Raw genomic sequence first — 15,026 nt, 5'->3', positions numbered from 1 at the left:
TGTTTTTTAAGCAGTCTGCTGAATGAGTGGGAAGCCTGTTTATTCAGCCCATATGGTTGTTGTCAGGATAACATTAATAAGGATAGCCCTACAGTAGAATAAAAGGGCTTTAAGAAAGTATGAACTGTGTATTTCTTACTGTCTTTTTTGGGTTTGCCGCTGGAGATCTTAAAACCAAGTGTCATAATAGATCGAGAATCAATTTTCTTTGTTTCCTTGGCTTCCTGAATTTGTATCTGTACATTTATGTCTTACCAAAAATAAGATGGGTTATGTAGCTAGAAAGTATAGAAAGATTAGACCTATGAAAAGCAAAGTCCCATGTAATTTATCCTCTAATCCTTGGGAGGTTTTTTTGAGTGAAAACAGGTCACTCTTTTCACGCCTATGTGTATCACTAAGTATTGCCTTAGGCTTCTCAGCCTTGGAAGGCTGGTCACCCATTCACCCACTTATGTTCCTTTCTGTAGGTAAAAACTCACAGTGGTGCTGTTTATTCTGCATCAGCTGGAGCCCAGAAGCCTTCTTAGCTTTTAACCAAACCCTTAGGAATACAGTATGGCCATGCACATCCTGTGTAAGGTTAGGTAAATCTTTATCCTCAGCACTGGAGTTACTGCGTAGACTCATACAGCATTTTGGTAGTGATTTGTGTTACTCTCACTGGATTTTCTTTTCTGATTTTATTTTTTTATCAAAGTCAATTTTCAAGTAGGCCTCATCCCTTTCTCACTAACACACACTCAACTTTCATTGTGGTAACTGTTACTCTGATATTTTGCAGTAGGAGATATTTATAACAATCATGATCTTAGTAAGATCAGAATTCCTACTGCATGCCTGAATTCAGGAGAGTTACTGGTGTTTTAGACATGCCTACAGTATATCAATGGTTTTTCTAAGAGGACAGATTGTGTTCTTAGGAAATGTTAAAGCAATTATACCAAGTCTGACATGACTGTACCTGCCACACTGATTGAAAGTTTTGATTGAAAATTTATGTGCTTATAGACAAAGATAGATCTCAGTGAGGTTGCTTTTCCTGGGCTAAGTCATGTGGCAGAGAACCTATACTGATGTCATATAGCCTTTGTTTCATTACCAGAGGGGAACTGAGCAGCATTATTTTAAGAGCAGCTGTTCATTGGTCTTGAAATTATTTTGGCTCCTTTATAATAAGTCTGAGCACAGAAGTAAATATTATTCTATTCCAGACTTTTGTTTCAGCTGTAATTGTCCCACTTATATGATAAAGCATTTGGACCTGCCTGATGTTTCTTCAGGCCATGTATTAACAGTGGCAGTCAAGAATGCAATCCAGTAGCTGGTGAAATGTCCTCCTCCTTCTGCACATTCCCACTCCTGCAGTAGTTAAGAGGGAGATCTGCTGTTTGGCCAGCTCAAAGCTCATTCATGCTCTGTTTTGCTTGTGTAAGGACCTTGTGGACTTTTTACGAACTCATTCTCATAGTGCTGTGTACGCCACATCCATGTGTCCCCCCGTAGCAGAGCAAATCATCAGGGCAATGAAATGTCTCATGGGACTGGATGGGACAACACAAGGTAAGCCCCCTTCCCTTCCCTTCCCTTCCCTTCCCTTCCCTTCCCTTCCCTTCCCTTCCCTTCCCTTCCCTTCCCTTCCCTTCCCTTCCCTTCCCTTCCCTTCCCTTCCCTTCCCTTCCCTTCCCTTCCCTTCCCTTCCCTTCCCTTCCCTTCCCTTCCCTTCCCTTCCCTTCCCTTCCCTTCCCTTCCCTTCCCTTCCCTTCCCTTCCCTTCCCTTCCCTTCCCTTCCCTTCCCTTCCCTTCCCTTCCCTTCCCTTCCCTTCCCAGCAAAACATCATCCATCAGCCAAGTATTGCAATAGCAGTGCAAAAGAAATCCTTCTTATTGTAAAATTAATACTTAAACCTTCATATTCTAAGTACTGTGAACCCTGAGGTTTTTTCCATACTCATCCACATGCAGCAGGGATGGAAATATTTTGGACTTCTGGTTGTGTAGTTGCCAGCCCATCCTGCTTTACAGGAAAAAATTGAGATACATATATTTCCCTTGGAGTACATTGTCTGACTTTGTAGTGGGTTTCATAAGGATATGACTTCATTTATGGTCTAGGTGCTGTCAGTTTAGCTTCTTTGTAAGTGTAAACCTTCAAAATGGCAAGCAACTCAGGCATGGTGCAGCATTTCAGAACAGGTATTGTATGTTAAATAATAGTATGAGAAGATGATTATAATAATTCCTACCTCACTCAGGCATCAATTATGTTGTCCTGAGCCTAGTTTTGTACTGCAGTTTGTCCCAAAACAATTGACTAGTTGGTGTCCTCATGAAAAATTAGGTGTATTTCTGTTCATCTCTTGAAGTTGCAGATGCAGCTACTGTCCAATCCTCTGTGTGACATCCTTTATCCTCTGTGTGATGTTTTATCATCTGTGTAATGTGTTTTCTATACAACAAGCAACAAAACAACTGTGACATACCTCTCTATTACTGTTTCAAAGCAATGCTGGTATGTTTTCAGTATTCTAGAACTTAAATCCCAACATGGAGAAAAAGTGATTGAATTTGTGTAGTTTTCTTCCAGGAATATGTGAAAGTCATGATATTCTTTAACGTGCAGCTGAAGATACAGATTCTGCACTGAATTGCAATCTTTTTTATACTGGTCCAGCAGTGCTGTTTTCTGTTACAGAATTAATTCTGTATTAGTCCTCCCTGATAGATGTGACTGGGATAAGGTGGGAATGGAAGAGATAAAGGGTAAATGAGAGCAGGTAAGATACTCTGTGCACTGTTCTGTTGCAGTGCCCTAGAGGGCTGCTTTGAGCCATGATAGATACAAGGCTATTAATGAGGCCAGAATTTACAAGACTCAGAGTACAGAAGGAAGGATGGAGAATCCAATCCCAGTGCCAAATTCTGCTGAGTGCAAGGACAAAAAGCAGCAAAACCCCAGCGCAATGATAAAGTGATGCTTTGGTCATTTTCGCAGAGAAGCCAGAGCATAAAAAACTGCTTCCAGCTTGAAATTTGGAAGGTCCTGGTTGCATGTGCTGATGCCTACATGTGTTGGGGATAAGAGACGGTCTCTGACATCCTTCTTGTAGCCTGGGGCAGCGGCAGCGGGTGCAGCTCCTGCCCCGGTGTTGCCGTGAGAGGGCGGTCTGACACTGAGCCTGCCTGGCACTCGCTGCTGATTCAGGCGCTCGCAGATGCTCCGTGTAAAACACGAAACATGCAGAGCATTTCCCGGCCTTCAAAGCCTGTTAAAAATGCTCCTCAGCTAGCGTGATTCTGCATGCAGTTCAGTGCAGGATAACGGGAGAACTGGGTTCAAGATGGAGTATTTTAAGATGTGCGTGTCTGTCTTAGGTCTAAGAGTTTGAAGCATTTTCTCTTCAAGAACCAGTGTTATTTAATGAGACAGTGTTTGGATTTCTGCACAAAATAAGAGCTTATTAAGTCTTCTGCAAATCTGTTATGAAGTAAATTAGTGTTTTTTTAAAAGTTGTCTTGTAATATGAAATGCAAATGAGTAGAAAAACAAATGAATAAATCATATATCACAACTTAGACCATTGCACAAAGGCTAGCAAGCTGGCTGTGATGTGTAAAAATGTTTCTTGTCCTTCTGAGCCAGACTCATTATTTTAGTCTTTTGGGTTTTCTTTCATGTGGGCCTTTCCCTCATTAGGCTGTCTTGTGGACTACAAAAAAACCCCACAAGCAAAACAAAAAATTCTGTGCTGGGCCACACTACATACAATGCATTGCTTTGGCATTGGAGAGAGAAAGGTGGGGGCTTAGAAAGGAGCAAGGAACAGAAAGAAGGGAGAAAACACTGCCTCTCCTTAGACATTTTTCATTCCAAGGAAAATTACTTTGGCAGAGTTCTTTTGGTGCACTGTCATGGAAGGTGGGGAATCCTTGTGAGTCGTTCTTGTGAGAGCATGAGCTGTGGAGCAGAGAAGTTTCAAGTAAACTGAACTTGCTGCAGGGCAGTGTTGGCCATGTGTTCTCTGGAAGCCTCTCTGATCCATAGAAGAAGTTTATTTCTGCAATTTATTTCAAATAACATTCTCTTCCCACCGGAAAATTTGGGGAATCCTTTATAAGGAGAGGTCCACCAAGGGCTTATCTTCCAGAGGTTATTTCTCTAGGGGGTGAGCCTTGCAAAAATCACTGGGAATGTGTTGGAAAATAATGAAATTAGAGTTTGCTAAAAAGTTCCATGTAAATTAGAGGGTGCTTGTTGGAAAGAGGATGAAATTAAGGGAGAAAAAATGTGTTGACCCAGCATGTTCTCACTTCTGAACTTTGTGACTCCTTGGCAGATTAATAGACAACTAAGAGAAGGAAAACTGGCTTGGTCATTTAGGTTACCGCTCAGAAAAATCCATTTTTTTTTAGTTTTCTTTATTTTCCCAGATATAAGAGCTTATAATCTCTTTAATTTCTTGCTGGTTATTCTCCACTAATTTGTGAAGAAGCTGATTTAGAAAAGAGTAGCACAGGTACAATTATATAGTAGGTAATGCCAGAGCCAGAAGTGCAGATACTGCTTGTGTATCCTGATGTGTGTCCAATTGATTCCCTATTTTCCTCTTTTATTTTCAATTAGTAAGAATATGGTTGATTGGAAAATGAATCAAGATAGGCATTTCCAGGATAGCATCTGTTTAGGGGATGCATGACTGCAGGATGTGAATAGATGTTTATGGGCCCAGGGAGTACTGCTTCACCACAAGGAAGGAACAGGTTAGCACCTTCAGAGTAATTCTGTGAAACCTAAACTCTTCAGCTGGAAATTACCCACAGCCAGTGTCTGTTCCACACTGAAAGGTGTAAACATGTGGGTCTATCTCACATCAATATTTGTGATAGTTGTGGGACGTCAATATCGTGATAATGTCACTGGGAGGATATTACAGAGCCCACAGCCAGCTCTTACAGTTTCATTTATTTTGCCATATTTTCTGTGGTGACTCAAGAAAATGAAGAATGAGAAATGCTAGCTTAGGAGAAGGTAGTAGCTTCCTCAAAACTGATACACAGCATTGTTCCTGCCTAGGAAGGAGGAACAGGTTGAGGTCAATATTACTATTATTTCTTGAGCAAGTTGCTCAAGAAGAAATTGAAACGAAATATCTGAAACTGATTGCAAAATATGCAAATGGGAAATCAAATTTTTAGTGGAGTAAAAGTCCTGTTTTTCTCAGTGCCATGTTTTACAGAACTCTGAAAATCGATGTCTCGTAGAACAAAACACATTTGTTCTTAGTGCCATAACATCATAGACACTTTCATAGTTCCTCTAATAGAGTTGTTCAAAAGTGTATGAACTTCTGGCAGCTGTATTTTCTCTTGTAATGTCATAAGGCAGCAAGTTTTGCAGTTCAGCTCATGTAGTCTATTAAAAAAAAAAAGAAATAATTTTATCCCTCTTAAGACTTTGTGGCCTTTTCATCTCAAATGTGTCTCTGCTCATTTATTAGGAAATATGGGAAGCAGAAGTTCCCATGGCATTTACTCTTTATAATTCATAATATAGACATTCTTTATGTGTTTTCCTCGTGGCTTTCTCATTACACCACTGGAGATACCTCAGGAAACTCAACAGCTGCCTTAGTGGTTTTATCCCATGATGACACTGGAGTTGACTCAGAGTGTTTGGACCCCGCACAAATTTGCAAGTACTCTTACTTGCATGCAACACAGCCCCTCCAGCTGTGCCCTCAGACCTTTTCTTCCTCCCCACTTTCTGCATGAGAATGCTGAAAGCATATTTTTACACTTAAATTTGATAGGGATAAAATAGAGCCACCAGGCAGATGGAGTTAAAACTGCTGGGAAGCCCAAAGCAATTTTTTTGATGACTAATAATAGATTATACGGGTGTAAAAAACAAATCACAGCATTTGTAAAGGAAACATTTTTTTCTGTTTAATGCATGGCAAACAATAATTCACCAACAGAAGTGGGCACTTTTTATGTTTTTATGGGATGCTGAAACATTTAAAAGCTTCTCCTCAGGAATCTACAAGTAAAATATGTTTTGTTAAAAGATAATTCCTGAAGTTGTTTAGATTGTGTTTCTTTAAAATGTTCATTTACTTTACCATTTGTTCTGATTGGTTTATCTTTTTGAAACTACTTGTTTTCATTTGTGTTTTTAGCATTTGAGCTTGTTCAGACTGTGAGAAATGGCAGAATGCTGCTTTCTGTTTTGGTTTGGCATTAAAGAAATTGTTTTTAAAAGTTTCCTTTTAAAGATATTTTCAGCAGTCTCAGATTTTTTGTATAACTGGACCAGCTCCTTAGAATCAGTTTCCATCTTCCTCTGCTATCTGTTCTCAATAGTCTTTTGAAAACATTAGTTTTGCTCTGTCAGGATGCTCTATAAATTCAGAAACCTTAGTTCCACATCACTATGGCCTGACATAAACCAACACTGGTGCAAGGAAGTGCAGCCTTATCCTCAATTTCTTCTCCCCCTGTCTATCCCCTTTCTTGTGCCCCTTCTCCCTGTGCCAGTGTGAGTGCTCATGCAGCCATGCAATGAACTGAATCAGAGCATTGATGTAGCTGAAAAATAACCAGCCCTCCCACAAAATGGTTAGCCCACACCCAAACTGGTTCCCAGAGCCAATCTGCCACATGGCTCCACGAGTGCCCCTATCAGGACTTGAGCAGCTGGAGCCAAGATGAACAATCCATTTTGCAGCAAAATAAATCTGTGCCAGGCTGGACTGATCATGAAACTATTGCTATTATCTTTAAATCTGCAAGTGGCTTAGTGATGGACCCCTTGGACCTGCTCAAAACAGTTTGCAGAATCAGTCATGCCAAATAAAGCCATTTTCAAATTCTCATTTTGCTGCTTCATTCAGAGGGGATTGTTTCTCTTAGGTCCTTAGCAAGCAGAATGCTTGAACTGTGGCTTAATTTAAAGTTAATATTCCCAGTAAGGATGTGGTTACATTTCAAGCCCTTAAGCACATTTATTCCCTGTTTGCATGGCATTGGCTCCATGACTAGGGCTCCCAGTCATGACTACAGTGAAGATACTAGTGATGATAATATGCTGCCACAATTATTGTTTGTCTAAGGTGAACATCACAGTGGATGATGAAACAAAGCTAAATTCTGACATCTTTGCTCAAAATGAGGGAGACATGCTGTTCTAGTACAGACACTGCCGTGTCATCCACCTGCCACAGGATCTGAACAAGCAGGGTCTTTGGACTGAGAGTGTTTGCAGTGATTTCCAACATCTCTGAGGATTAATCAAATTCTGCCTCATTTGCAGTCATTTTTTTTTATATTCAAAGTTATTTCATACTCAAAGTTAAACCAGTGCTGTTGTTCTCTAGTAGACCCTGCCCATGGATAGATGTTCCCTGTATCCTGACATAAGCATCAGAGGTGGGATGGAGCCCTCTGTGATTGATCACCTGTGCTGGGAGGAAATAGGGCTCAGCCAAGGCTGTTCCTGCACTCTGTATTTGCATGTAGATAAAGTGCTGGATAGGTAGATTTGACTCATTCGAGAAATAAAGTACAAATGACCAAATCTTTCCAGTTTTTCTCCTTTCTGTTTCAATTGAAATCGCTATTTTTCTTCCCTTAATCTTCTCTGAAAAGTGTTTTACAGCAGTTCACAGTTAAAATAAGTCCTTAAGGGATTATTTAGCAACTGAATTAAGTTGAAATTACTAGATTTCTAGTCAGCAGTAGATTGTAGAAGTAAATGCCTTCATTTCTCTCCAGTTTGTAGCAAAGTTATTTTTTATGAAGATTGTTTTATCTGAGAACATATTTCCTTCAGGTGCCCTGGTTTTATAGCATTCTATTTGTGATTTAATGCACATGGAGGTACATGTGTGTTACTCTTATAATGGAAGCAGAGGAAAAAAAAGGAAATATGTCCATCTGCAATAGTTTAATGGGAAAGAGCTATTGTTTTCCAGGGGTTTTTTTCAGCCTATAGAAGATTGCTTTTTCCTAGCTAGTTGTTAGTAGAGGAAGGCAGGGAGTTGAGTGCTCCATCCAAGGAACACTGACACTGACAGTGTACAAGCTCAATTGTGTAACTAATTGTCTAGAAAGACCCTACGGAACAACAGCTGGAAAAGATTAAAGCAGGTGGATTTGTGTCTTGAAGAGTCCACCTCCTGCCAAAAACCAGCACGGTGTGGGGTTAGCTTTGCTGGCATGGGTTCAGGAAAAATATCTCTCCTTCACCTCCTACACCTGAGATCTTGATATGAAAGGCTCCAGGTTGCTTATTCCTCTTTTCAATAGACTGAGTCACAGCTTCCAAGGGTAGGAGCCAACAGGAGAAGTTCAAAGGTGGAATGTTTGTGCAGGAATTGGATGCAGGCAGCTTCTCTGCTCATGAGCATTTTGCAGGAGGCAAAAGCACACATCTCTGGAAGAGGAAAACAAAGTTTTGTTTTAGAGAGCTGATAGTTTTATTGCTCCTTTTGCTGCCAGGATAAGGCCCTCAGCTGGCATGAGCAGTAGAATTCTATTGAAGTGCATGGGACTGTCCAGGTAAAGCCAGCCTAAGATCATGCCCTCGGATATGTAATCAGAATACCTTCCTGATGTCAGGTGCCCTGAAAATGTGTGCCAAAGCTTCTGCCAAGTCTGTTACTCCAAGTGGCTCTCTTAAAAAGTTGGTTGCTTCAACGAAATTATGAGCTACTGCATTTTATTATTTATCTCTCTCTCTTGCCTCCTTTTGGTATTTTTCTTTCAACTAAACCATATTAATTTTGAGCTATAAAGCTTTCTAAAAGCCTGCATAAATTAATGAGCTAGAGCCAGCAGTATGCAATGATCCATGTCACATAAAAATATAATCAGCATTTTTCCCAGAATTGCCGACACCTTAGAACTTTGCAGTAAACCAAATATTTTTAAAGTGGTGCAACCAAATGAAAACTCTAAATTTGCCAGCAGAAGGTGGATTGCTGATGCAGTAAATCTGCTTTTCTTGTACCATCCAGGCAATTAATCCTTTATTTCAGAAAAATTCCCATAAATCACCCGTGTGTGTTCCCAGCAGCGTGAAGACAACTTGTGAAATTTGGGAATTGTTTATTGTTCATTTTTTTCTCCTTCTGTCCCTTCTTAATTTAACCAATAAGAAGATATAGAGCACTTAATAAAGTTGCTCTCAGCCTTAACTGAATACTCTGGAGCATTAGTGTGCTTAGTTTCAAATAGAGGAGTGTTGGTATTCCCTGTCCAGGCTGGTTTTTTTCCAAACATATGCTGTGTTGTGGTTCACATATTTCATGGAATATAACTCTCTGGATATGCTGCATGCTGTGCTCTAAGCTCTTTGCATAGACTGTAAATCCTCAAGGATTTTGCAAAGTAAGAATTTTGTAACACATATTTACTGTCTAGGGACCTGATCCTCTAATTAGTTTCATACAGGTAAATTCTTACACTTACATAGATGCAAGCATATTCTTTTAGCTCAAGGGTCTGCTTGGCAGATTTTGACTCAATAAATATTAAAGGATGCAAGATCCCAGCCTCAGGAATCAAAGAAAATGCTTCCTAAATGTGGTGCTTTTAGTTAAACATCCCACAGTGAATTTGGATTAAGACCTGATTCTAAACTGAATTCATCATTCTTAATCTGCAGTGTGGGGACAAAATCAGGCCAGTGAGACAAAAATAAACCTTTTGCTCAGATCTGCCTCTTTATCTGATGTTGGAAGGTCCCATAAAAGAATGAAAAAGAGTGTTGAAATACAGCTACAAATTGTAATGGTTTTATTGCTCTTATTGGGACAGCATATAAGAAGTGTGCATATATGATGTGTGTCTGTGGTCTTTGACCACAAAACTTAACATGAGAAAGGAAAGTGTTGACATTTGGTAAAGAAATAGGTTCCTCCCACCCACCCACCCACAAATAGTGTGTGTAGCAGTCGTCCCCTAATGTGCTTTTTTTCCCCTCCAGATATATGTGAGTGCTCTGATCTTTTATTTGGCTCTTTAATGCATCCCTGCAAATGAAATTAGTATTCTGGGATATTGCTAAAACATCCAAGTGGCTCTTTTGCATCAGCACTGGCTGGCTTGAAATGAGCTCCAGAGGGAGCCTTGAAAGGGGGGATCTCACATCACAAACTGTTTGAGGATGTAGAACCAGGAAAAGAAGATTAGAAAAGGAAGAGGGGTTTGACTTTTGGGGGGTTGCCTGAACCTCCTCTTTCAGCTCTAAAGTTTCCTTAGCTGGAGTCTAAATTTCCAGCACCAAAAATAAGTGGAGACAAAACTGTTCAACTCTGGGTCCTGCGCATATGGTTTGATAAATAGCAAACAGCACAGCCTGGAATCCTGCGTGGCTCACACTGTGTTTCCAGCTCTGCGGTAAACACATGAATAGAAAGGAGAAGGCAGCAAGGCTTAAACTGCACTCGCCAAGAACATCTGCATTTATGAAAAGCTTTCCCTAATTGAAAATCTAGTAGTTTCAAATGCTTTCCAACTGAGAGTTTGGAAACTCGCTCAGGGGCTGCTAAGATAGCAAGAAACAGCAGTGGCTTTGAGCGCTGAGTTCAGGTTACTCCCCCACCCTCCTCCTCATAGCTTGGACATTGAGGAGGTGCTAATAACATCTTTACAATTTCTAAAAAGGGAAAAATTCTCTCTTTAGACTTCAACCACGTTATTCTGTAGTTCTCTAACTCCCTGTCCTTACCATCATCTCCCCTTCCCTTCTCCTCCTCCTCAATATTTCCTCCTGTTTCTTTGAGATCTACTACACCAAAAATATTTTTGGAAATACCACAGACTATTGTTTTTATTAGTGACTGGAAAGCTTTGTAGTAGGATGCTTTTGTGTTTCATTTGTTTTCCTTGCTCTGGCACAGCTGTTTTTGCTTTAGCAGCATTAGAGAGATAGTTAAACTATTTGTGGCCTTTTCTAACCCAGCAGATCTCTTCCACTGAGTGCTTTAAACTGAATGACTGAGACTGTAAGTAACAGGTTGTCTGCGTGGGCAGTTTTGTGCATAAAGTTACAAATGCACTGTTTTTATGAGATCTCTTAATTTGTTCAAGCAAAACACCGAACACTGTGAAGCAAGTCCCAGTTTCCCTATAAATTTCCCAGCCAGAACACTGGCAGAACCTTGACTCTGGAGGATACAGAACAAATGAAGTAGTAGATCTTGTTCGACCCTACACATGTTCAGAAATATTAATGTAGAAGATGTTCATGTAAGTGTGCTGTTCCCCACTTCAGCCAAGAGGGAAAAGGAAGAAAAGCCAGAGCAGATGTTGGGGGCAGAATGTGGTCTGAGGAAAAATCTACCAAAGGTAGCATGTAGCTGCTACAAATGCCTTACTGGCCACTGTGATTATTCAGAGCAAGATGGGGAATTAGGAAGCTGGCTTCCAGTCAGAGAATGGTGACAGCAGAAAGTGGTAAATGAAGAATGAAGCCAACGAAATGTAAAGTAAAATGAAAACATAAATGGAGAATGAAAACATAATATCTGTGCAAAGGCAAAGGAAAAAAGAGGAAATGAGTTGCACTGGAGGTTTCAGTGTTCATGTCTGGTGACATAATGTAAGTGATATTGAAAGTATGGGCTGATGAACAGCAGGAAAATGAAAGTTAAGAGTGTAACTCTGTCCTGCTAACTCCCAGTCTTACCACACATTCTCACCACCTCTGCTGGGCAGACACAAGCTACTGAACAGTGGTTAGGTTTGGAGATTCCATCTGCTTAAGGGTGGCTTGGCAGTTTTGTTCCTGGCAAGGTCAGGCAGATGCAGGCCTGGCTCAACTTGGCTGTGTGAACTTGAACTGGCACTGGGCAGGCATGTGGGCATAGAGGAGGTGGCACCATGCCTGTCAGCACCTCAGAGCAGTGCAAAAGCAGCACATAGATCAGCTCACTGGGTAGATATAATGCAGGTGGAATGGTGGAAGGACATAATATGTCTCCTACTACTTGCCTCTTTATGCAATGGGTTGGGAAGCCATTGCACTTGTCAGAAACCCTCTCCTTTGTGGCACTGCAAAAGAAACGGCTGAAATGTCCTTTCAAGCACATTTTTCTCTGCTGTTTTTTGTCTTTTGCCTTTATTAAAAATAATTGTTTTCTCTCCTGTCAGTTTTGCTGGGGTCCCATCTGTGGATCCATGGCCAAATGAGGGACGATGCAGAGATAATAGTCAGTTATGCTGAGAAAGAAAATACTTGATTTCCAGATCCTGCTTGCACAACTTCTCTGTAGGTGTGTGTCATCTAGCAGGCTTTATTAAGCACCACAAAGTCCAGGGAATTGTCCTGATGTCTATCCTCAGACAAGGACTGTTTCTGTCCATGGGAAGGCACCTCACAAGTACAGGAGTATCAGCCATCCATCCTACAATGCCATAATAATCAATGCAGCTGCATTGATTCCATGTTTTTCTTCTCAATCAAATAGCAACATTCACATTTCAACCAAACTGTTATCCCCCAGCCCTGATTCTTACCTGTGAATAGACTCCAGTTATGATCTTTGCACTGACTTTTCTCCTGACTGGCTCGTTTCAGGGCTCCAAAGAGTGCGTCAGCTGGAGAAAAACACAAGGTACTTCAGACGAAAACTGCATGAAATGGGCTTCATCATTTATGGCAATGATGATTCTCCTGTTGTTCCCTTGCTCCTTTATATGCCTGGTAAGATAGGGTAAGTACTGAAAAAACCTTGCTGGCAAAATAAACACTATTGAAGTTTGTGGGTTATTTGGTACACACTGCAGAAGATGATGTTCTCTGTGGTGGGTGCTTCCCAGGGGAAACATACACTGTAGTTTGAATCTGTCATTTAGTTCTGTTTTCCTTTTGCCCCTAGGTTTAATTTTGAGTTGTTCCAGATGTCAGAATTTAAATTTTTTTTCTCTTTTCCTTTTTTAACATGGTCTGGAACAATACTTTTGATAACATTTTGAATTTGAATTTTTTTGATTTTGAATTTGTAATTATTAAAGGAGACGCATTGCCTTTGATGTATGAACTGGTTCAGAAGGAACCAGCTTTTTTTTCCCATCTGGTCTTTGAATGGTCTTTACATGTTTTATCATTCAGTTCACCTCAAGCACCACTTGTGCACTGACTTGGACACAGAGACCAGAAGTCAGAAGTAGCATAATGGAAGTGTTGAGCTGTAGAAAGTATTTGTAGGTAGCTTAGGGTGGCTGTGGGCTTTAGGTCTCATACATGTTACACAAACCTTCCTAACTAGCAGATCAATTGTGAGAGCAAATAAACCATCACACAGATTTTAGGTTTATTCCTATTGGTGTTCAGGAACAAAGAATTTGTACCTTCCACAAGGTTCCACAAGTCCAACCTCTTCCATCCTTATGGACTGTGAATGCCCACATGGTTTGATTTGTACTCAGAGACTTTCATTGACATAAATGAATTGTGTCTACCTGCAGAGCCCTCTGTGCCATCACATTTCTAGTATTTCACACCCACTTGGCTTCATGAGCTGCTAAGCAGCAAAGAATCTCAGTCCTGCTGGTGAAATTCTGGCTTTTACGGAAATCAGTGGGAATATTCAATCAATTGAAAACAGGATTTAACCTATTGTTGCGTTATATGTGAATGTTTTCTGTCTGTGTTCAGTTTATTGGGAATAATTTCTTTTTGATTTTTCTCCTTCTGCTTTTTCTCTCCTCAGGGCTTTTGCAAGACGCATGTTAGAAAAGAACATCGGGGTGGTCGTGGTTGGGTTTCCAGCTACTCCTATCACAGAGTCCAGGGCTCGCTTTTGCGTGTCAGCTGCACATACACGGGAGATGTTGGACACGGTGAGTGCAGCACATGTCCTGCCCAAATCAACTTCAGGTGCCAAGGAGACCGGGAGAAGCTCTGCCTCTGTTACTTTGAATCTCAATAATTCACTTTTACATTTGTTTTCATGGCCTTGGCACTTGATCTTTAAAGGCATTTGAGCCTTATACATTTTACTTTCTGAAATTAGTTATGTGACAGTTAACTTCTTATGTTCTTCTATTTCTAATGGTGACCAAATCTGTCATCACTAATAAAAACCTACATGAAAAGCACAGCAAGACAAAAGTTAAATCCTATGTCAAAACTATGAGAGTAGGAAACCTGAAACTATATGGAAATAATTGAAAATCAAGTTTTCCATACCCATAGTTCCATTCCATATTTCCATGTGTTTCTTGAAGTGCAGAAGTATATGGGACAGCCTTGGGGGTACAGGTGGAAATTGCAAACAGTTTTGGAACTGTTTGAGCCTAATCAAGTTTAATTGGTGCTGTCTGGAAAGTCTCAGTTCTGTATCTTTCTCTGGTATCAGAAATACCATTAAGAGTGTGTTGGGACTTCCATCATAAACCTCTGTTCCAACATGGAAATATGTTTAAAATAAACTCTTTGAAATTTTTCATTTCCTTTTTTTGCCGAAGGTGTTTTTGGCCTGGCTTGAGATACTTTCATTCTCAGAATGAGCCAACTTAGAGGCATGAAACAAAGAGGCTTAACAATAAATTTCAGGCTTTGCTTTTCCTCTCTTTGCACGAGTGTTGATGGTCAAAGCCAAAAATCCTTGAACATGGAAAGGCATTTGGTTTAAATGTGCCTCTGGTTCATGCAGACGAGCACTGGGGCTCTGCAGAGAGCTCCTGAATCTCCTTTTGCATCCTGAGATACACGTGGATGTGGGGCTGGAGTCCTGCCCTGCTGAGCAGCTCCCATACCAGTGTAGGTAGCTTTAAAACAACATCAAAAACCTGCTTTGCATGTGTGCAGTGTAAAATTCCTGCTGCTTTTAAAGGTTCAGTAGTTATTAACAAGGAACAACACCAAGGTAGCATTTTGTAGAACAAACCATAGCTACGTTCTTGTGTTGGTCCTTACTAGCTTTTGCTGTTTGACTGTAAGGATTTTGGCTTATGTAACAGGCAATGAAGTTGATCTGAAGATTTATCTCTTGAGGCTGCTGCTTTGATTTTTTCCT

General features: G+C 40.5%; 1 protein-coding gene across 1 annotated transcript in view; it reads left to right on the top strand.

The window, feature by feature from the left end:
- The window catches only part of SPTLC3 (serine palmitoyltransferase long chain base subunit 3), a 160,139-nt gene that overhangs the window by 140,216 nt on the left and 4,897 nt on the right, over positions 1 to 15,026 (top strand). Inside the window, exons 13-15 of the mRNA XM_026794488.2 lie at positions 1,437 to 1,563; positions 12,584 to 12,719; positions 13,719 to 13,848. Of these exons, the coding sequence (XP_026650289.1) occupies positions 1,437 to 1,563; positions 12,584 to 12,719; positions 13,719 to 13,848 (393 nt within the window). The remainder of the gene's footprint in view (positions 1 to 1,436; positions 1,564 to 12,583; positions 12,720 to 13,718; positions 13,849 to 15,026) is intronic.

This window comes from Zonotrichia albicollis, chromosome 3 (genome assembly GCF_047830755.1).
Source record: "Zonotrichia albicollis isolate bZonAlb1 chromosome 3, bZonAlb1.hap1, whole genome shotgun sequence".
In the NCBI taxonomy this organism is placed as follows: Eukaryota; Metazoa; Chordata; class Aves; order Passeriformes; family Passerellidae; genus Zonotrichia; species Zonotrichia albicollis.
The sequence above is the reverse complement of the archived record's forward strand: the minus strand, read 5'-3'. Positions and strand labels throughout refer to the sequence as shown.